This window comes from Salvelinus alpinus, chromosome 7 (genome assembly GCF_045679555.1).
Source record: "Salvelinus alpinus chromosome 7, SLU_Salpinus.1, whole genome shotgun sequence".
NCBI lineage: Eukaryota > Metazoa > Chordata > Actinopteri > Salmoniformes > Salmonidae > Salvelinus > Salvelinus alpinus.
Window position 1 is genome coordinate 51,174,480 of NC_092092.1, and position 22,026 is coordinate 51,196,505.

At 43.6% G+C, this 22,026-nt stretch overlaps 1 protein-coding gene across 1 annotated transcript in view; it reads left to right on the plus strand.

Annotated features, from left to right (window-relative positions):
* Positions 1–22,026, plus strand: part of mgat4b (alpha-1,3-mannosyl-glycoprotein 4-beta-N-acetylglucosaminyltransferase B) — a 215,224-nt gene that overhangs the window by 137,805 nt on the left and 55,393 nt on the right. The window contains exon 7 of the mRNA XM_071410634.1: positions 19,837–19,912. Within this exon, the coding sequence (XP_071266735.1) occupies positions 19,837–19,912 (76 nt within the window). The remainder of the gene's footprint in view (positions 1–19,836; positions 19,913–22,026) is intronic.

Sequence of the window (22,026 nt, forward strand, 5' to 3'; positions counted from 1 at the left end):
GTCTCAGATCTCTATGGACAATTCCTTCGATCCCATGGCTTGGTTTTTTCTCTGACATGCACTGTCAACTGTGGGACCTTATATAGACAGGTGTGTGCCTTTCCAAATCATGTCCAATCAATTGAATTTACTGCAGGTGGACTCCAATCAAGTTGTAGAAACATCAAGGATAATCTCAGGAGTGGCACAGCGGTCTAAGGCACTGTATCTCAGTGCTTGAGGCGCCACTACAGACACCCTAGTTTGAATCCAGGCTGTATCACAACTGGCCGTGATTGGGAGTCCCATAGGGCGGCGCACAATTGGCCCAGTGTCGTCTGGGTTTTGCCGGTGTAGGCCGTCATTGTAAATAGGAATTTGTTCTTAACTGACTTGCCTAGTTAAATAATCAATGGAAACAGGATGCACCTGTCTCATAGCAAAGGGTCTGAAAGCTTATGTAAATAAAGTATTTCTGTTTTTATTTTTAATACATTTGCAAAAATGTCTAAATCTGTTTTCGCTTTGTCAACATTGGGTATTGTGTGTAGATTGATGAGCAACATTTTTTATAAATCAATTTTAAAATAAGGCTGTAACGTAACAAAATGTGGAAAAAGTCAAGGGGTCTGAAAACTTTCCGAAGGCACTGTATATCAACGAATTGGTGAGGGCACTAGAACAGTCTGCAGCATCCGGCCTCACCCTACTAGAATCTGAAGTCACATTTCTATTCTTTTCTGATGATCTTGTTCTTCTGTCCCCAACCAAGGAGGGCCTACAGCAGCACCTAGATCTTCTGCACAGATTCTGTCGGACCTGGGCCCTGACAGTAAATCTCAGTAAGACAAAAATAATGGTGTTCCAAAAAAGGTCCAGTTGCCAGGACCACAAATACAAATTCCATCTAGACACCATTGCCCTAGACCAGGGGTTCTTAAACTTTTTCAGCCTGGGACCCAAATTAGAAATTCTGTGTTTTCCTGGCACCCAAGCTTTGGAAAACATGCAACTATATTTAAATATCGGTACATTTCATTGCCCTTATGCCAAAAAAAAAAAAAGCAATATAGACAAAAACAAATAACAATGAAATACCAATAAATATATTTTCATGTTTATTTTTCCCCATTAAAAACGCTCTTACATACCTGTCTAGGTTGGAACTGTTGCTGTTAAAATACAATAAATAATTTTATTCTGATGAACGGATTGATCACATCACACAGATGTATAACAGAACACACACACACAGGCTTTTTGATCGTGCAACCCTAAGTAACAGTTCAGATAAAAAATGATCTGAAGGTTTCAACAAGCATGTCTATTCTGGGCTCAGTTTTTGACAGTACAACACTGAGGTCATGCTCAGCATTGCAACTGTTTCTGTACTTGAGAACCCTGACTTGCATAGGTATGTGGTGCCAAACTGGATCAGAACATCTACTGCTTTCTCAGTCAGGCAGGAGACCGCTTCCTGTTGCAGATGAGCAACCCAGAACTGTGTGTGTTTGTCTCAAAAAGCATCTTGCTTCAATCAGTTTATTCCAGTTCAGACTAAAAATGACTACTTGTAACAGCAACAGTTCCAACCTCGACTTGTTTTCAACAATAATTTATACAGTAAAATGTACAGTAGGCCTGATCATTTTTCATCTTCACCTAAATATCCAATATCCAAGACTAAATATCCAAGATGGCATAGCAGTGCAGACGTGTTATGTCCATCCTCTCGTGTGCTTTTGTATTTTTTCGTATTTTTTGTATATATTTCAATTTAATTTTCAATCTCTTCTCCATTTTATTTCAATTATACCTTCCGGTAACCTGCCTCACCCAATGTGATACGGAACCGCTATTATTTTTAATTTTTAGACCTTATAGCAAGAACCACCTAGCCATCAGAAGCTAACCAGCTACAAGCTATTTAGTCATTGTTAGCCACTGCTAGCAGCCTTTACCTTCTGCACAGGTACCAGCCCTTTTTAAAAATATATTATTTTATTTTTTAGCCTGGATAATACTCGCCAGCCTACCAGTAACGGACTATCTCTCCACTACAACGCCGGATTCCTGCCGTAATCCCTGGACCATTACTCCTGATCTTCACAGCTAGCTAGCACCCACCGAGTTACCCAGTACCGAAGCTATCCCTGAGGCCCACCTCCCGGCCTACTCAGTTGTTCACCCGGACTCCACTCAAACACGGCTAGAACACACTACCTTGGCACCGGATCAACGCTGCTACCGAGTGGCTATAGTGGCTAACGCCCCTGCCCCAAAGCTAGCACCAGTTAGCTGTGAGCCAGGCGCATCTCCCGGCTAGAAAACTAAATTACTACAACTACAATACCTCTTTCGCCATCTGGCTTGGATCCTTAGTCGACACGGCGCCCCGCCGTACCACCATGACTGGTCTGCCGACGAATACTCTATCCGCTGTGCCTTCAACCGGCCTCCGTCGGAGCAGACGCTTCTACTAGCCCCGAGCTACTAACTTTACTACTAACTTTAAACGCCGCGTCGACCGTGTGCTAGCGTAGTAGCGACTATTCCACGGCTTCCCTGTTCCATCTATTGCTGCCCCCTGGACCATATGATCACTTGGCTACAAAGCTGATGCCTGCTGGACTGTCCATTAATCACGGTACTCCATTCTGTTTATTTATTTTAATTTAATTTTTTTTTCTGTCGGCCCCAGCCGCGAACTCAGGCCCTGTGTGTAGTTAACCGACCCTCTCTGCCCATTCATCGTCATTTTACCTGTTGTTGTTTTAGCTGATTAGCTGTTTTTGTCTCACCCGTTGTTGTCTTACCTAGCGCTCCAAATCAACACCTGTGATTACTTTATGCCTCGCTGTATGTCTCTCTCATATGTCAATATGCCTTGTATACTGTTGTTTAGGTTAGTTATTGTTTTAGTTTACAATGGAGCCCCTAGTTCCACTCATTATACCTCTGATACCTCCCTTGTCCCACCTCCCACACATGCGGTGACCTCACCCATTATAACCAGCTTTTCCAGAGATACAACCTCTCTTATCATCACTCAGTGCCTGGGCTTACCTCCGCTGTACCCGCACCCCTGTCTGCACATTATGCTCTGAATCTATTCTACCACGCCCAGAAATCTGCTCCTTTTATTCTTTGTCCCCAACACTCTAGGCGACCAGTTTTGATAGCCTTTAGCCGTACCCTCATCCTACTCCTCCTCTGTTCCTCGGGTGATGTGGAGGTAAACCCAGGCCCTGCGTGTCCCCAGGCACCCTCATTTGTTGATTTCTGTGATCGAAAAATCCTTGGTTTCATGCATGTCAACATCAGAAGCCTCCTCCCTAAGTTTGTTTTACTCACTGCTTTAGCACACTCCGCCAACCCTGATGTCCTTGCCGTGTCTGAATCCTGGCTTAGGAAGGCCACCAACAATTCTAAGATTTCCATACCCAACTACAACATTTTCCGTCAAGATAGAACTGCCAAAGGGGGAGGAGTTGCAATCTACTGCAGAGATAGCCTGCAAAGTTCTGTCATACTTTCCAGGTCTATACCCAAACAGTTTGAACTTCTAATTAAAAAAATTAACCTCTCCAGAAATAAGTCTCTCACTGTTGCCGCCTGCTATCGACCCCCCTCCGCTCCCAGCTGTGCCCTGGACACCATTTGTGAATTGATCGCCCCCCATCTAGCTTCAGAGTTCGTTCTGTTAGGTGACCTAAACTGGGATATGCTTAACACCCCGGCAGTCCTACTATCTAAGCTAGATGCCCTCAATCTCACACAAATCATCAAGGAACCCACCAGGTACAACCCTAAATCCGTAAACATGGGCACCCTCACAGACATTATCCTGACCAACTTGCCCTCCAAATACACCTCCGCTGTTTTCAATCAGGATCTCAGCGATCACTGCCTCATTGCCTGTATCCGCTATGGGTCCGCGGTCAAACGACCACCCCTCATCACTGTCAAACGCTCCCTAAAACACTTCTGCGAGCAGGCTTTTCTAATCGACCTGGCCCGGATATCCTGGAAGGATATTGACCTCACCCCGTCAGTCGAGGATGCCTGGTCATTCTTTAAAAGTAATTTCCTCACCATCTTAGATAAGCATGCCCCGTTCAAAAAATGCAGAACTAAGAACAGATATAGCCCTTGGTTCACTCCAGACCTGACTTCCCTTGACCAGCACAAAAACATCCTGTGGCGGACTGAAATAGCATCGAATAGTCCCCGCGATATGCAACTGGTCAGGGAAGTCAGGAACCAATACACGCAGTCAGTCAAGAAAGCAAAGGCTAGCTTTTTCAAGCAGAAATTCGCATCCTGTAGCTCTAACTCCAAAAAGTTTTGGGACACTAAAGTCCATGGAGAACAAGAGCACCTCCTCCCAGCTGCCCACTGCACTGAGGCTAGGTAACACGGTCACCACTGATGAATCCATGATAATCGAAAATATCAATAAGCATTTCTCTACGGCTGGCCATGCCTTCCTCCTGGCTACTCCAACCCCGGCCAACAGCTTCGCCCCCTCCGCAGCTACTCGCCCATGCCTCCCCAGCTTCTCCTTCACCCAAATCCAGACAGCAGATGTTCTGAAAGAGCTGCAAAACCTGGATCTGTACAAATCAGCTGGGCTAGACAATCTGGACCCTCTCTTTCTAAAAATATCCGCCGCCATTGTTGCAACCCCTATTACCAGCCTGTTCAACCTCTCTTTCGTATCGTCCGAGATCCATAAAGATTGGAAAGCTGCCGCGGTCATCCCCCTCTTCAAAGGGGGGTGACACCCTAGACCCAAACTGTTACAGACCTATATCCATCCTGCCCTGCCTATCTAAAGTCTTCGAAAGCCAAGTTAATAAACAGATCACTGACCATTTCGAATCCCACCGTACCTTCTCCGCTGTGCAATCCGGCTTCCGAGACGGTCACGGGTGCACCTCAGCCACGCTCAAGGTACTGAACGATATCATAACCGCCATCGATAAAAGACAGTACTGTGCAGCCGTCTTCATCGACCTGGCCAAGGCTTTCGACTCTGTCAATCACTGTATTCTTATCGGCAGACTCAATAGCCTTTGTTTTCTAATGACTGCCTCGCCTGGTTCGAACCCCTACTTTGCAGACAGAGTTCAGTGTGTCAAATCGGAGGGCCTGTTGCCCGAACCCCTGGCAGTCTCTATACCACAGGGTTCAATTCTCGGGCCGACTCTTTTCTCTGTATATATCAATGATGTCGCTCTTGCTGCGGGCGATTCCCTGATCCACCTCTACACAGATGACACCATTCTGTATACTTCTGGCCCTTCCTTGGACACTGTGCTAACTAACCTCCAAATGAGCTTCAATGCCATACAACCCTCCTTCCGTGGCCTCCAACTGCTCTTAAACGCTAGTAAAACCAAATGCATGCTTTTCAACCGTTCGCTGCCCGCACCCGCACGTCCGACTAGCATCACCACCCTGGACGGTTCCGACCTAGAATATGTGGACAACTATAAATACCTGGGTGTCTGGCTAAGACTGTAAACTCTCCTTCCAGACTCATATTAAACATCTTCAATCCAAAATCAAATCTAGAATTGGCTTTCTATTTCGCAACAAAGCCTCCTTCACTCACGCCGCCAAACTTACCCTAGTAAAACTGACTATCCTACCGATCCTCGACTTCAGCGATGTCATCTACAAAATAGCTTCCAACACTCTACTCAGCAAACTGGATGCAGTCTATCACAGTGCCATCCATTTTGTTACCAAATCACCTTATACCACCCACCACTGCGACCTGTATGCTCTAGTCGGCTGGCCCTCGCTACATATTCGTTGCCAGACCCACCGGCTCCAGGTCATCTCTAAGTCTATACTAGGTAAAGCTCCGCCTTATCTCAGTTCACTGGTCACGATAACAACACCCACCCGTAGCACACGTTCCAGCAGGTATATCTCACTGATCATCCCCAAAGCCAACACCTAATTTGGCCGCCCTTCCTTCCAGTTCTCTGCTGCCAGTGACTGGAACGAATTGCAAAAATCGCTGAAGTTGGAGACTTTTATTTCCCTCACCAACTTTAAACATCAACTATCTGAGCAGCTAACCGATCGCTGCAGCTGTACATAGATTGGGTCTGCTATTTACAGATGGACTATCTACCTCACCCCCATACTGTTTTTATTTTATTTACTTTTCTGCTCTTTTGCACACCAGTATCTCTACTTGCACATCATCATCTGCTCATTTATCACTCCAGTGTTAATCTGCTAAATTGTAATTATTCGCTCCTATGGCCTATTTATTGCCTACCTCCTCATGCCTTTTGCATACACTGTATATAGACTTTATTTTTTCTACTGTGTCATTGACTTGTTTATTGTGTTATTGGCTTGTTTATTGTTTACTCCATGTGTAACTCTGTGTTGTCTGTGTCACACTGCTTTGCTTTATCTTGGCCAGGTCGCAGTTGCAAATGAGAACTTGTTCTCAACTAGCCTACCTGGTGAAATAAAAAAATACATCTGTACGGTTTCTTGGGTTTTGCACTATCAGTAGCTAGTTAGCTTGCTTTGGCTAACGTTAGCTATTAGCTGTGTAACGTTACAAGGCCAGGGGATTGTTTGAAAGAGAAACTCACATCTACTACTATGAGATAGTACTCCCTTATTTCTGCGTATCATCACCTGTTATAAAATGACAACAATGCCTTGCTAGTTGACTTACTTTTCCACTTTCGAAGCACTGTTTCCTGAAGCATTCTGCCCTGTTCTTAAAGAACTCCCTGGGTTTACCGTCATGTTCTGCCCGGATGTTTGGTCAGGACGTGTCGTTTTATTAATTTGTTTGTTTTGAGAGACTCATTACTAAGTACTTCCCCACACAAAACACATTGTGGGCGCTCCTCGTTAATTCTCAAAGTTTGTATGAAAGAGACAAAATGTGGTTTCATGACGATTGAGTTCAGTCAGAACATGTGGCTAGCATGAATCCATTTCATGACAGCGGCGAGTGGGAATAACAAGTCAGTGGCTTGAACAACAGCGCTGCAGCGTGTGGGTCGCGGAGTGATCTTCAAGAAAACTGCATAAAAAATATCAGATAAACAGCGAAGCACACGGGCATCTCCCTCCACCTCTCCCACTCGCGCAGCTGCCAAACTGAGCAGAGACTGCTGAAAAGCAGAGAGCACACTGAACCGAGAGCGCAGTTGCACTTGGCCAAAGCGATTCCAGTAATTAATGAAATAATTATACATTTACGACTCACCATTATCAGGTTTGGGTCGTGACCCATACTTTAAGAAACGCTGCCCTAGAGCACACCAAAAACTATACATACCTCGGCCTAAACATCAGCGCCACAGGTAACTTCAACAAAGCTGTGAACGATCTGAGAGGCATGAAGGGCCTTCTATGCCATCAAAAGAAACATAACATTTGACCTACCAAATCAACATAAAAATACTTGAATCAGTTAAAGAACCCATTGCCCTTTATGGTTGTGAGGTCTGGGGTCCGCTCACCAACCAATAATTCACAAAATGGGACCAACACCAAATTGAGACAACATGCAGAATTCTTCAAAAAATATCCTCAGTGTACAACATAAAACACAAAATAATGCATGGTCCTCAACAGAGAGTACACAGTGGCAGAATACCTGACCACTGTGACTGACCCGAACTTAAGGAAACCTTTGACTATGTACAGACTCGGTGAGCATAGCCTTGCTATTGAGAAAGGCTGCCGTAGGCAGACCTAGCTCTCAAGAGACAACAGGCCATCGCAGCAGCAAGACTTCTGTAATCTGTTCCCAGAAGAAAATATGACATTTGAAATGTTTTTATTCTTTTGGAGCTATTGTTAGTGTAATGTTTACTGTTATTTTTATTTTTTATTGTTCATTTAACTTTTGTATCTATTTCACTTGCTTTGGCAATGTGAACATATAGACATGGAAAGAGCAAGAGCGAATGAGGGAGAGGGAATGAGCAGGACAGAGAGGGAGGGAGAGGGAATGAGCAGGACAGAGAGAGGGAGGGAGAGGTAAAGTGAGAAGAAGCGAGAGACTGAACCAAAGACGATGGGAGATAACCAGAGCTAGAGCGAGAGAGACAGTTAAGATGTGTGATCGAATCACAATAAGATTAAATGGATAAAGGAAAGTGTAGATGTCAGAGAAAAAGAGTGGCTAAGATTGATGATAAAGTGAGGGTATGTGTGTGTATGTGTGAGAGAGAGACACTTCCAGATGACTGAGCTGTGAACAGGACTAGAAGTGGATCACGGCCAATGAGACAGAGAGGACAGGGTGACACTCTCAGGTCACCACGGCGACTAGGGCAATGTCACACACACTGTTCATCAACTGCCCCGGTCCGTCTGCCTCTAGTGTTGTGTTGTCTTAGTGGTAGTTTTCTTTAATCATGCAATCTGGCTCCGGTCCAATATCCACACTAGTGTTGTTGATGGCTAAGCCTAAGTGCATTGCATTTGTTCTCCTAAGACCTAGGTACTATTGTCCCGTTGCTTCTTGAGTATGCTGTGTTACGATGCAGAGATTCTTTGAGTTTGCGACCAGGTTGGGGTGGAATTACTCTGTCACGCTAGCATACCACTTAGAATGAAGAAGTGTATTCGACTCGCTGTCCTCTATAGCCTATTGCAGTGTTTAGTTTAAATTTCATTATTTTCACCAGTGATATACTGTAATATACAGTTTATATTATTGATTATATTTTAGCTTGTAAAGTAAAAATGCAGTGGTAAGCTAAATCCCAAGAGTAAAATGTAAGTGCAGTGGATGTTTTAAGGCTGCTGCCAGGATATATTGAATTCAAAGTAAATTAACTTCATCTTGAGAGAGAAAGGGGGAGGAAGGGAAGAAGAAATGCAGAGTTAAAGACATGTGTTCTGCTCTCTCTGTGTGTGGGACCGTGAGGGAGTTAGAGAGGGAGGGAGAAAGGGGGAGGAAGGGAAGAAGAAATGCAGAGTTAAAGACATGTGTTCTGCTCTCTCTGTGTGTGGGACCGTGAGGGAGTTAGAGAGGGAGGGAGAAAGTAGCATAGGGAGAGGCAGCGAGAGATAATTGGTGTGTTAATTCATTCATTGGCCAGATAGGCCAGTCTACTTCTCTCCTTCTCCATATATCCATCTTCCTCTCCTCCTCTCCTTCTTCTCTTGGGTCCATGAGGACAGTACCAAGCTCAGTTTCTGTCAAAGCTGATGGGGCCCTAGAGGCACCCCTTGCCTCACCTCCTTCCTCTCCCGCCCTCTATCCCCTTCTCTTTGGGGGAGTCAGCCCATCATGAGACCCTGGGAGATGAACTGTGACTGATTTAAATATAATTTAAGGAGGAATGGAGTGTGTGTGTGCGTTGGCATGTGTTCTGCTCTCTGTGTGTGTGGGACCGTGAGGGAGTTAGACTGCCTTGCAAACAGTCAGCCTGTGGTGCTCTGCAGGGAGTGGAGGAGGGTGAGGTGGGTGGGAGGGAGGGTGGGTTTTTAAAATATTTATTAGGATCCCTATTAGCTGTTGCGAAAGCAGCAGCTACTCTTCCTGGGGTCCACACAAAGCATGAAACATGACATAATACAGGACATTATTAAACAAGAACAGCTCAAGGACAGAACTACATACATTTAAAACAGCACACACAGCCTACATATGAATATATACACACAACATCTAGGTCAAATAGGGGAGAGGAGTTGTGCCATGAGGTGTTGCTTTATCTGTTTTTAGAAACCAGGTTTGCTGTTCATTTGAGCAATATGAGATGGAAGGGATATATAATATGAGATGGAAGGGTATTATATAGAGCCATGCAATAATGGCTCTATATAATACTGTATGTTTTCTTGAGTTTGTTCTGGATTTGGGGACTGTCAAAAGACCCCTGGTGGCATGTCTGGTGGGGTAAGTGTGTGTGTCAGAGCTGTGTGTAAGTTGACTATGCAACAGTTTTGAATTTTCAACACATTAATGTTTCTTATAAAAACAAGGGATGCAGCCAGTCTCTCCTCAACTCTTAGCCTAGAGAGACTGGCAAGCATAGTATTAATATTAGCCCGCTGATTACAATGAAGAGCAAGACGTGCCGCTCTGTTCTGGGCCAGCTGCAGCTTAACTTGGTCTTTCTTTGCCTCACTTGACCACATGACTGGACAATAATAAAGATACAGTAAGACAAAACTGGAATCTGCAGTGTGGTGTCAAAAAAGCAGAGCATCTCTTTTTTGGGTGGGTGGATGGATGAATGCAGATAGATGAAGAGCCAACACCCCCCCCCAACACACACACACACACTGTAACACACTCTCACCAGCTCTCCAGTTCATTAGAATGCAACTTGACAGATTCTCTTTACATCTTAACTCAATATTATAAAGCTTGAAGTTTAGTATTTTATAGCAGAGAGTGCAGATTTCCCCCTAAAGAAACTCATGGGTGAGCAGGCTGATGGACTAAATCGTTCCCAGGTAATCCAGACTGAGTAAATCAATGTCAGATCAACCAGGCGGACGAATCAATCCCACATCTACCAGACAGACGGACAGAGCGACAGACAAATCGATATCAAATCAGCCCAGACAGTCTAATCTATTATTGTCACATACACCATCTGGCTGTAAAACAAGACTGTAGACATATTTAATTTCATATAGTCCTATAGTTATTAGTTTGTGTAGGGTAGACGTTTAATTTGATAGTTTGGTTGGTGATTTGGATAGGATAATGTGTCTTATGTGAAGGTCCATGCTTTGATTGGTTGTTAAGTTCTGAGGGAGACATTGATGCGACGCAATTCATTTTCAGTTGGACTGCTTAAGTTCTAATCAACATCACGCCTTAGCTGTACACTGCAAGTAGCATTTAGAATGTTTGCACTCCATAGTCTTCCGTAGTCTTTTGCGGTATCACTCTGCAGCTGACTCCGCAGACGGAAGACATTGTTAGTGTTGGGCTGTACTTACCTCATAGAGGAATCTCATAGAGGAGCCTGATTTAACACTGCACCACTGCGTTCCAAATGGCACTCTATTCCCTACATGGTGCACTACTTTTGACCAGAGCCCTGCTTCAAAGTAGTGCACCAAATAGGGAATAGGCTGCCATTCGGGAAGCAATCTATCACTGGGCTGGTAGCTTATCCGGGACGGTTGCGTGGGAGCCGCACAATAGAAGAAGTGATTTGATGACACAACCAGTCTATTGAGATTAAAGGCAGTCTGCCCAGCCCGCTTAATCAAAGCCCCCTCGATCGATTCACGCCAGGAGCCATGACTTACTCACCTCTCATCCTCTCTCTCCCTCCCTCTCTCTCCCACCCCCCTCTTTCTCCTCTCTCACTATCTCTTTCTCGCTCTCCTCTCTGTAGCTTTCTACTCTGTCTTTTTCTCTTCTCTCTCCTCCCTCTATCATCTATCGTCTGAGAGTCCCAGGCTTGGCCAAGGAGAATGAGACAATGCTCCCTATCGATTAACCAAGCGGCCTTGTACCCTGGGGGGACTGCAGGATGGATAGGCTGCCTATAGGGTGGTGTGTGTGTGTGTGTGTGTGTGTGTGTGTGTGTGTGTGTGTGTGTGTGTGTGTGTGTGTGTGTGTGTGTGTGTGTGTGTGTGTGTGTGTGTGTGTGTGTGTGTGTGTGTGTGTGTGTGTGTGTGTGTGTGTGTGTGTGTGTGTGTGTGCACACATGCGTGCATGTGGTGGACATTCTGTACTGTAATATTTCATTACTAAGTGCAAATGTGTGTAATTGTCTGTGTGTCAGCTCAAAATTCAGTACAAAACAGACTGCATTTAAAATCTTGCTCCTTGGCCCGTATTTTGAGAGAGGCAGGGGAAACTAGGTCTCTGTGGTAAGACTGGTTTCATAATGCATGAGGAGGAGAGGACCGGGCTGAGCAGGTAAACATCCCTCACATCAAATGGAGTGAGAAAAGATAAGAGGGGGGGAAAGGAAGACAGAGTGAGGAAAGATGGAGAGAGGAGGAGACAGGATGCCGACTCTTTCCTTACCTTGTACCTAGAATGCCCGGGGCTAGGTTGAGAAAGGATTGTATTTAAGAAGCACTTGGATAATAATATTTGTGTGGCTTAGAATGAATGCTTGCTGGTCTATACATAGGCTACAAATGAATGCTTACAGTAAAGGTATAGGAAAAACATGCAAACATCTGAATATAACAGAGACATAAAGTAGATAAGTATTCAGTGTATAGAATTAGATGTAATACTGAAACACAGTAACATATATATATATATATATATACAGTACCTGTCAAAAGTTTACACACCTACTCATTCAAGGGTTTTTCATTATTTTTACTATTTTCTGCATTGTAGAATAATAGTGAAGACGTGAAAACCATGAAATAACACATATGGAATCATGTAGTAACCCAAAAAGTGTTAGTGTTAAACAATTATTTGCAGCCCAAATAAATTTTTCACGGAGTTCAAGAAACAGACATATATTTTAGATTTTAGATTCTTCAAAGTAGCCACCCTTTGCCTTGAAAGCTTAGAATGCTAAGAGTGTCCAGTCAACCCTGGTGCGTGTGTTCTTGTGTGTGCGCTGTCTGTGTGTTTATGTATGTGCTGTATGTTTTGTGTTTATAGGCATGCTCCCCCATTTAACACATACAGCTGCATATGTGTATGTTTATCAGTGTATGGTCAAGTTGCGTGCCTGCGTTTCCGTGTGTGTGCAGGCTTCCCTGTTAACCCACACAGCTTGGAACACACAGCTGAGATCTGAGAAAGTTTAACTTTTCTTTGGTAACATCTGAGTCTTTGTTTCTCTGGGTGTTACATCTCAGACAGTTTGTCAATATGCTGTGTTTATGGTGTAAAGAATATTGTGGCTGCTGCCTGTCTGGTCTGATGCAGTTTAGTGTGTACAGGGTAGTCTGCCATCGCAAAGTGCTGAGTTATCCTAGTCGGGGCTACAGAGGCACAGAACAGTACACACAGTGCATTCGGAAAGTATTCAGACCCATTCCCTTTTTACACATTTTGTTACATTACAGCCTTATTCTAAAAATTATTATATAAAAAAAATCCTCATCAATCTACACACAAAACCTCATATTGACAATGCAAAAACATGTTTTTAGAAATGTTTCCATATGTATGTATGTGTGTGTGTATATATATACAGTGGGGAGAACAAGTATTTGATACACTGCCGATTTTGCAGGTTTTCCTACTTACAAAGCATGTAGAGGTCTGTAATTTTTATCATAGGTACACTTCAACTATGAGAGACGGAATCTAAAACAAAAATCCAGAAAATCACATTGTATGATTTTTAAGTAATTAATTTGCATTTTATTGCATGACATAAGTATTTGATACATCAGAAAAGCAGAACTTAATATTTGGTACAGAAACCTTTGTTTGCAATTACAGAGATCATACGTTTCCTGTAGTTCTTGACTAGGTTTGCACACACTGCAGCAGGGATTTTGGCCCACTCCTCCCTACAGATCTTCTCCAGATCCTTCAGGTTTCGGGGCTGTCGCTGGGCAATACGGACTTTCAGCTCCCTCCAAAGATTTTCTATTGGGTTCAGGTCTGGAGACTGGCTAGGCCACTCCAGGACCTTGAGATGCTTCTTACGGAGCACCTCCTTAGTTGCCATGGCTGTGTGCTTCATGTCGTTGTCATGCTGGAAGACCCAGCCACGACCCATCTTCAATGCTCTTACTGAGGGAAGGAGGTTGTTGGCCAAGATCTCGCGATACATGGCCCCATCCATCCTCCCCTCAATACGGTGCAGTCGTCCTGTCCCCTTTGCAGAAAAGCATCCCCAAAGAATGATGTTTCCACCTCCATGCTTCACGGTTGGGATGGTGTTCTTGGGGTTGTACTCATACTTCTTCTTCCTCCAAACACGGCGAGTGGAGTTAGACCAAAAAGCTCTATTTTTGTCTCATCAGACCACATGACCTTCTCCCATTCCTCCTCTGGATCATCCAGATGGTCATTGGCAAACTTCAGACAGGCCTGGACATGCACTGGCTTAAGCAGGGGGACCTTGCGTGCGCTGCAGGATTTTAATCCATGACGGCGTAGTGTGTTACTAATGGTTTTCTTTGAGACTGTGGTCCCAGCTCTCTTCAGGTCATTGACCAGGTCCTGCCGTGTAGTTCTGGGCTGATCCCTCACCTTCCTCATGATCATTGATGCCCCACGAGGTGAGATCTTGCATGGAGCCCCAGACCGAGGGTGATTGAGCGTCATCTTGAACTTCTTCCATTTTCTAATAATTGCGCCAACAGTTGTTGCCTTCTCACCAAGCTGCTTGCCTATTGTCCTGTAGCCCATCCCAGCCTTGTGCAGGTCTACAATTGTATCCCTGATGTCCTTACACAGCTCTCTGGTCTTGGCCATTGTGGAGAGGTTGGAGTCTGTTTGATTGTGTGTGGACAGGTGTCTTTTATACAGGTAACGAGTTCAAACAGGTGCAGTTAAAACAGGTAATGAGTGGAGAACAGGAGGGCTTCTTAAAGAAAAACTAACAGGTCTGTGAGAGCCGGAATTCTTACTGGTTGGTAGGTGATCAAATACTTATGTCATGCAATAAAATGCAAATTAATTATTTAAAAATCATACAATGTGATTTTCTGGATTTTTGTTTTAGATTCCGTCTCTCACAGTTGAAGTGTACCTATGATAAAAATTACAGACCTCTACATGCTTTGTAAGTAGGAAAACCTGCAAAATCGGCAGTGTATCAAATACTTGTTCTCCCCACTGTATATATATATATATATATATATATTTTTTTTTTTCAGACCTATTTGCTATAAGACTTGAAATTGAGTTCAGGTGCATCCTGTTTTCATTGATCATCCTTGAGATGTTTCTCGAACTTGATTGGAGTCCACCTGTGGTAAATTCAATTGATTGGATATGATTTGGAAAGGCACACAGTTGACAGTGCATGTCAGAGCAAAAACCAAGCCATGCGGTTGAAGGAATTGTCCGTAGAGATCCGAGACAGGATTGTGTTCAGGCACAGATCTGAGGAAGGGTATCAAAATACTTCTGCCACATTGAAGGTCCCCAAGAACACAGTGGCCTCCATCATTCTTAAATAGAAGAAGGTTGGAATGACCAAGACTCTTCCTAGAGCTGGCCGCCTGGCCAAACTGAGCAATCGCGGGAGAAAGGCCGTGGTCAGCGAGGTGTCCAAAAACCTGATGGTCACTCTGACAGAGCTCCAGAGTTTCTATGTGGAGATGAGAGAACCTTCCAGAAGGATAACCATCTCTGTAGCACTCCACCAATCAGGGCTTCATGGTAGAGTGGCCAGACGGAAGTAAAAGGCACATGACTGCCCGCCTGGAGTTTGCCAAAAGGCACCTAAAGGACTCTCAGACCATGAGAAACAAGATTCTCTTGTCTGATGAAACCAAGATTTTACTCTTTGGCCTGAATGCCAACCGTCACATCTGGAGGAAACCTGGCAAACCCTACGCTGAAGCATGGTGGTGGCATCATCATGCTGTGGAGATGTTTTTCAGCGGCAGGGACTGGGAGACTAGTCAGGATCGAGGGAAAGAGGAACGGAGCAAAGTACAGAGAGATCCTTGACAAAAACTTGCGTGGCGTGAAGGTTCACCTTCTAACAGGACAACGACCCTAAGCACACAAACAAGACAATGCAGGAGTGGCTTCAGGACAAGTCTCTGAATGTCCTTGAGTGGCCGAGCCAGAGCCCGGACTTGAACATCTCTGGAGAGACCTGAAAATAGCTGTACAGCGACGCTCCCCATCCAACCTGACATAGCTTGAGATGATCTGCAGAGAAGAATGGGAGAAACTCCCCAAATACAGGTGTGCCAAGCTTGTAGCGTCATACCCAAGAAGACTGCTGCCAAAGGTTCTTCAAAAAAGTACTGAGTAAAGGGTCTGAATACTTGTGTAAATGTGATATTTCCATGTTATTTTTTCATGCATTTGCAATCATTTCTTTAACAAAGTGTTTGCTTTGTCATTATGGGGTATTGTGTGTAGATTGATGAGGCAAAAAAACTATTTAATGAATTTTAGTATAAGGCTGTAATGTAACAAAATGTGGAAAAAGTAAAGTTGTGTGTATATATAGTGTGTGTTGACACCCCTTCAAATGAGTGGATTTGGCTATTTGCTGACAAGTGTATAAAATAGAGCACACAGCCATGCTATCCCAGGAAAGGGCTGAAAATAGCCCATATTAATATACACTATATATACAAAAGCAAATGAGTGGATTCGGCTATTTCAGCCATACCCGTTGCTGCAGGTGTATAAAATCGAGTACACAGCCATGCAATCTCCGTAGACAAACATTGGCAGTAGAATGGCCTCACTGAAGAGCTATGTGACTTTCAACGTGGCACCGTCATAGGATGTCACCTTTCCAACAAGTCAGTTGGTCAAATTTCTGCCCTGCTAGAGCTGCCCCGGTCAGCTGTACATTCTTTATTGTGAAGTGGAAACCTCTAGGAGCAATAACGGCTCAGCCGTGAATTGGTAGGCCACACAAGCTCACAGAACGGGACCGCCGAGTGCTGAAGTGCGTAACTTGTAAAAATTGTCTGTCTTCGGTTGCAACACTCAATACAGAGTTCCAAATTGCCTCTGGAAGCAACGTCAGCACAAGAACTGTTCTTCGGGAGCTTCATGAAATGGGTTTCAATAACCGAGCAGCTGAACACAGGCTTAAGATCACCATGCGCAATGCCATGCGTTGGCTGGAGTGGTGTAAAGCTTGCCACCTTTGGACTCTGGAGCAGTGGAAGGTGTTCTCTGGAGTGATGAATCACACTTCTCCATCTGACAGTCAGATGGACGAATCAGGGTTTGGTGGATGCCAGGAGAAAGCTACCTGCCCCAATGCATAGTGCCAACTGTAAAGTTTGGTGGAGGAGGAATAATGGTCTGGGGCTGTTTTTCATGGTTCAGGCTAGGCCCATTATTCCAGTGAAGTGAAATCTTACCGCTACAGCATACAATGACATTCTAGACGCTTCTGTGCTTCCAACTTTGCGGCAACAGTTTGGGGAAGGCCCTTTTCTATTTCAGCATGACAATGCCCCCATGCACAAAGCGAGGTCCATGCAGAAATGGTTTGCTGAGATCAGTGTGGAAGAACTTGGCTGGCCTGCACAGAGCCCTGACCTCAACCCCATTGAACACCTTTGGGATGAATTGGAAGGCCGCTGCGAGCCAGGCCTAATCGCCCAACATCAGTGCAATGTTCCAACATCTAGTGGAAAGCCTTCCCAGAAGAGTGGAGGCTGTTACAGCAGCAAAGGGGGGACCAACTCCATATTAATGCGCATGATTTTGGAATGAGATATTCGACGAGCAGGTATTAACATACTTTTGATTGTATAGTGTACTTGTGGGCCTTATCCACATTGACTTAAATCAAACAAATCAAATCACACTTTGTCACATGCGCCGAATACAACAAGTGTGGACCTTACCGTGAAATGCTTACTTACAAGCCCTTAACCAACAGTGCAGTTCAAGAAAGAGTTAAGAAAATATTTACCAAGTAGACTAAAGTAAAAATGTATAATAAAAAGTAACACAATAAGAATAACGAGGCTATATGCAGGGGGCACCGGTACCGAATCAGTGTGCAGGGGTACAGGTTAGGTAATTTGTACATGTAGGTAGGGGTGAAGTGACTATGCATAGATAATAAACAGTGAGTAGCAGCAGTGTACAAAAGGGAGGGGGGAGGGTCAATGTAAATTGTCCGGTGGCGATTTAATTAATTGTTCAGCAGTCTTATTGCTTGGGGGTAGAAGCTTTTGAGGAGCCTTTTGGTCCTAGACTTGGCGCTCCGGTACTGCTTGCCGTGCGGTAGCAGAGAAAACGGTCTATGACTTGGGTGACTGGAGTCTCTGACAGTTTTATGGGCTTTCCTCTAACACCACCTATTATATAGTTCCTGGATGGTAGGACGCTTGGCCCAGTGACGTACTGGGCTGTTCGCACTCCCCTCTGTAGCGCCTTATGGTCAGATGCCGAGCAGTTGCCATACTAGGCGGTGATGCAACCGGTCAGGATGCTCTCGATGGTGCAGGGACATTACACATTCAATAAAAGTTTGTTAGGAGTTTTCAAACCTTTAAAGTAGCTTAATATCAAGACATTTGTTGTGTAAATCCATCTATATGCCTCCACTGCAAATATATATAAAGATTAACGCAAAATCAAAGAAGGAAAACCAGAAAGTAATTTTGGGTTGGAGGCATATAGTTGGATTTATACACCCAATTTCACGTGACGTGGTTTCATCTTGGCATTAGTCTACTTTTGATGTCTGAAAAAACATAATCTTACACATGTTCGTTTATGAGTGTAATGTCCCTTTAATAAAACATGGAATGAGGAAGTAACTCCCCCAGATAATCTTATTCAATTTGAGATGGAGTTAAAGTGCTTTTGTATCACTATCATTAACATCACTCATTTGACCTTTCACATCCTAATGGCACGTCAGGGGACAACACTGACGATTTGTTGAAACACAGTGGTACCGATAGCTTAGGGGTGGTAGGGTAGAAATGGGCTTCCTTGTGTCCTATCATGTGCCTCCTCGTGGTGAATGTATCATCTATTTACCAGATGGGAATAAAGGCTTTAGGGGAGAGAACCTCATAATCTTTATTGAGCATGTGATGTGGTTCGTCACCAAGCCTATCTCCCGGCACAGCTGAGATTCATAAAGCTTATCAAGCAGTTAGAAAGAGAGCAAATATTTGGATTTAAATGTTTACACGGCTTTCTTCAGGAAATGACTGTTTGCATATCGTAATTTTTCAGAATTGGTCTCTAATCAAGCATAATTGTGTTGTTTTCTGTTATAGGTACACATTTCAGGGTGTGTACTCTGTGTACAAGCTTTGATGTAGGCCTAGGCTACACGGATACGATTTGCTCCTTGTTTGCCTCAAACAATTGCTTTATCTTTATATAGCCACGATATACATGATTTTGGCTACTATTTCCGTCTAGCGAAGGGTTACGTAAGTCTCAATCCGTTACACGTGTTTGTTATTGTAAAGTAAGATTTGAACGGGCAAACAGATCATAGGAATGGTGCTGCCGGAGGGCCGTCTTTTATTGGATGAAACTATGAGAAGTGAGTTGCGTTGAGGGGCATTCTTCTCCTGGTGTAGTAGTTGCTGTATGGCTGCTCTAATCAGTGTTTTGTTCTTTTTCCCTTTTTCATGTTATCGATGCCTATTTTCGTCACAGTGTGTTTATACAAGCTACTCTGTGTCTCGTCCAAAAAGTGTGTGTGTGTGTGTGCGCGCAAGAGATTCTTATATTTGGTTCCCATAGGCATAGCTAATCGAATCGAGCGTGAGTACGTTTGTAAGACAGTAACTTGGCAAAGAGTTGTTTTTCCTCCTCTCCGTTTTCAACATCTCATTGGTATCCAGTGACAAAGGCAACCGCATGTTCTGCTCCTCATCTGATCCAGGAGCCACTAATCCACCTCCAGCTTCTCCTCGCTCTCCTCTTACACAGGAAGATAGAGGACCAGGGGCACTGCCCCGCTTCGACCAGAAGCTTATTGTTTCCATTTATTGACTCTTACGACAACACAGTTCCTACATTATGTGTCTGAGTTATAACAAAGTGAGTTATGCCAAAGTGAGACACTGGCTCGTGCACCCAGGCCTGAATGTCAATGAAATAGTAGTATGTCGGATGAATTCCCTCTGTCTTGTCGGTGAGCATGGACGCAGGTTTGGATGTGGATCATGTGTTGATGCTGAAGTGTGTGTGTGTTTTGGGTTTGTGAATCTAATCGCATCCTCTGTCATTCTCCTCTGTCTCCCCAGATGGCGGACAAAACAGAATTTGGATTACTGCTTCCTCATGATGTACGCCCAGTCCAAAGGGACCTACTATGTGCAGGTACGAAACCTCAAGCCTCTTGCAGCATGCATTTGTCTACAGTGTTTTCTGTAAAGACTGAAGAAATTAGTATATTCTGCATTGTGAAATGAGAATCTTAGAAGTGTGTAAACACTATGAACTGTTTGTTCTTGGGAAAAATTGTTCTGACATGTCAGTGCTTGGAACTACATTGCTCACCGGGCAGCCATTTCACATAACCCTTGGACAGGTGGCACTCAACAACAGCTATAGTCCTACAGAAGCAATCTAGAAAACTATCGTGAGGGTGACACAGCAATAATATTTGCCCCAGTCGTTTCCCGCTGCTGAGGCTGCGTTCCTGAGAGCCGACGAGCGGCTGCCATTTAGATTTTTGATTTGATTTATTAGGATCCCCGTTAGCCGACGCCAATGGCGACCGCTAGTCTTACTGGGGTCCGAAACATAGTGAAAAATTCATTACAGACAAAATACTTTAGAATTTACATACATTTAAAAACATGAACATGTGGTGTGTGTGTGTGTGTGCGCCTCTATCAGTTACACATACACACAACAAGTAGGTCACATAGGGGAGAGGCGTTGTTGCATGAGGTGTTGCTTTATTTGTTTTTTTTAAACCAGGTTTGCTGTTCACTTGCGCTATGTGAGATGGAAGGGAGTTCCATGCACTCATGGCCCTGTATAATACTGTACGTTTCCTTGAATTTGTTCTGTACCTGGGAACTGAAAAGACTCACTGGTGTGGCATGTCTAGTGGCATAAGTGTGTGTGTAAGTTGACTCTGCAAACAATTTGGAATTTCCAACACTAATGTTTGTTATAAAAACAAGAAGTGATGCAGTCAGTCGTTCCTCAACTCTTAGCCAAGAGAGACTGGCATGCATAGTATTAATATTAGCCCTCTGATTACAATGAAGAGCAAGACATGCTCTAAAAAACATTGTGCAGATGTGGTTGGAAGCCGAAGGGCTTATATGAAGACCACACCACATAAAAACAACAATATGCATTACATCAGTACAAAAATAAAAAAGGGTTGTTAAAACAGATAACAAAATCAACTCATTATGAATGATTTGATCAGTAATCACGGAGGGGAAAAAAGAACAATATTTGTTTTGTTTAAGTGTGTGTGTGTGTGTGTGCATGAGCGTTAGGGTATATGGAGGAGATTACTGAGTAGTTTGGTTCATCAGGCTGACCCCTAGTCTTCGCTTAAAGTTGTTGAGGTTGATGATGAGGTTTTGGCAATGTGAAGATAAGAATTTCAGAGTATGGTACCTCTGTATCTGATTGAGAATTGACTATGTGATGTGTGGCAGTAGGGAGGGTGAAGGTTATCTCAGTGTCTTGTGTTATAGATGGATTTCAGAATTTACCTGGAAAAATTCATAGTAGGGTTGAGGTAACTGTCTGGGAGGTATGATGATTTTGTAGAGGAAAGTGCATACCTGCCATACATTAATATCTTAAATAGACAAAATGTTGAGTTTCTTAAACGAAGATGCTGATGGAGCTAGGTAATTAGAATAGGTGGCTAGTCTTCCAAATGTCTTTGTATGATGAGTAATTTGTGTAGGTAGGAGGCAAATGTACTGGCCTAGACAATATTACAGTAAATTAGATATGGGTAAATGAAGCTATAGTATAGAGTTAGGAAGTAAGCCTGATGAACCAAACCACTAATCTTTCTGATGATACCAACAGATTTCATTACTTTACTGCAGACAAATTGAATATCTTTCCAGGATAACTTTTCATCAATTAAAACTCAGAGGAATTTAGTGAATGTGACTTGTTCCATTTCATTCCCACCAATTGAGAGACTGGCTCGTTTTTTAAAACCATATTCTTTATTCTTACTAGTGAATATAATAAAGTTGGATTTTTTTAACATTGAAAGATAATTTGTTTATCTGGAACCGTACAGAAAATGTGGCCGTGCCTGAGTTGGCTTCATTAATTAGTGAATCAAAATTCTTGTGTGATAAAATCAAATTGGTATCATCACCAAAGAGAATGGTAAGTACGGTAGAAGACACAGCAGCAAGGTCATTGATATAGATTTGTATGGTATGGTAGAAGACACAGCAGAAAGGTCATTGATATAGATTAGGAATAACAAAGGT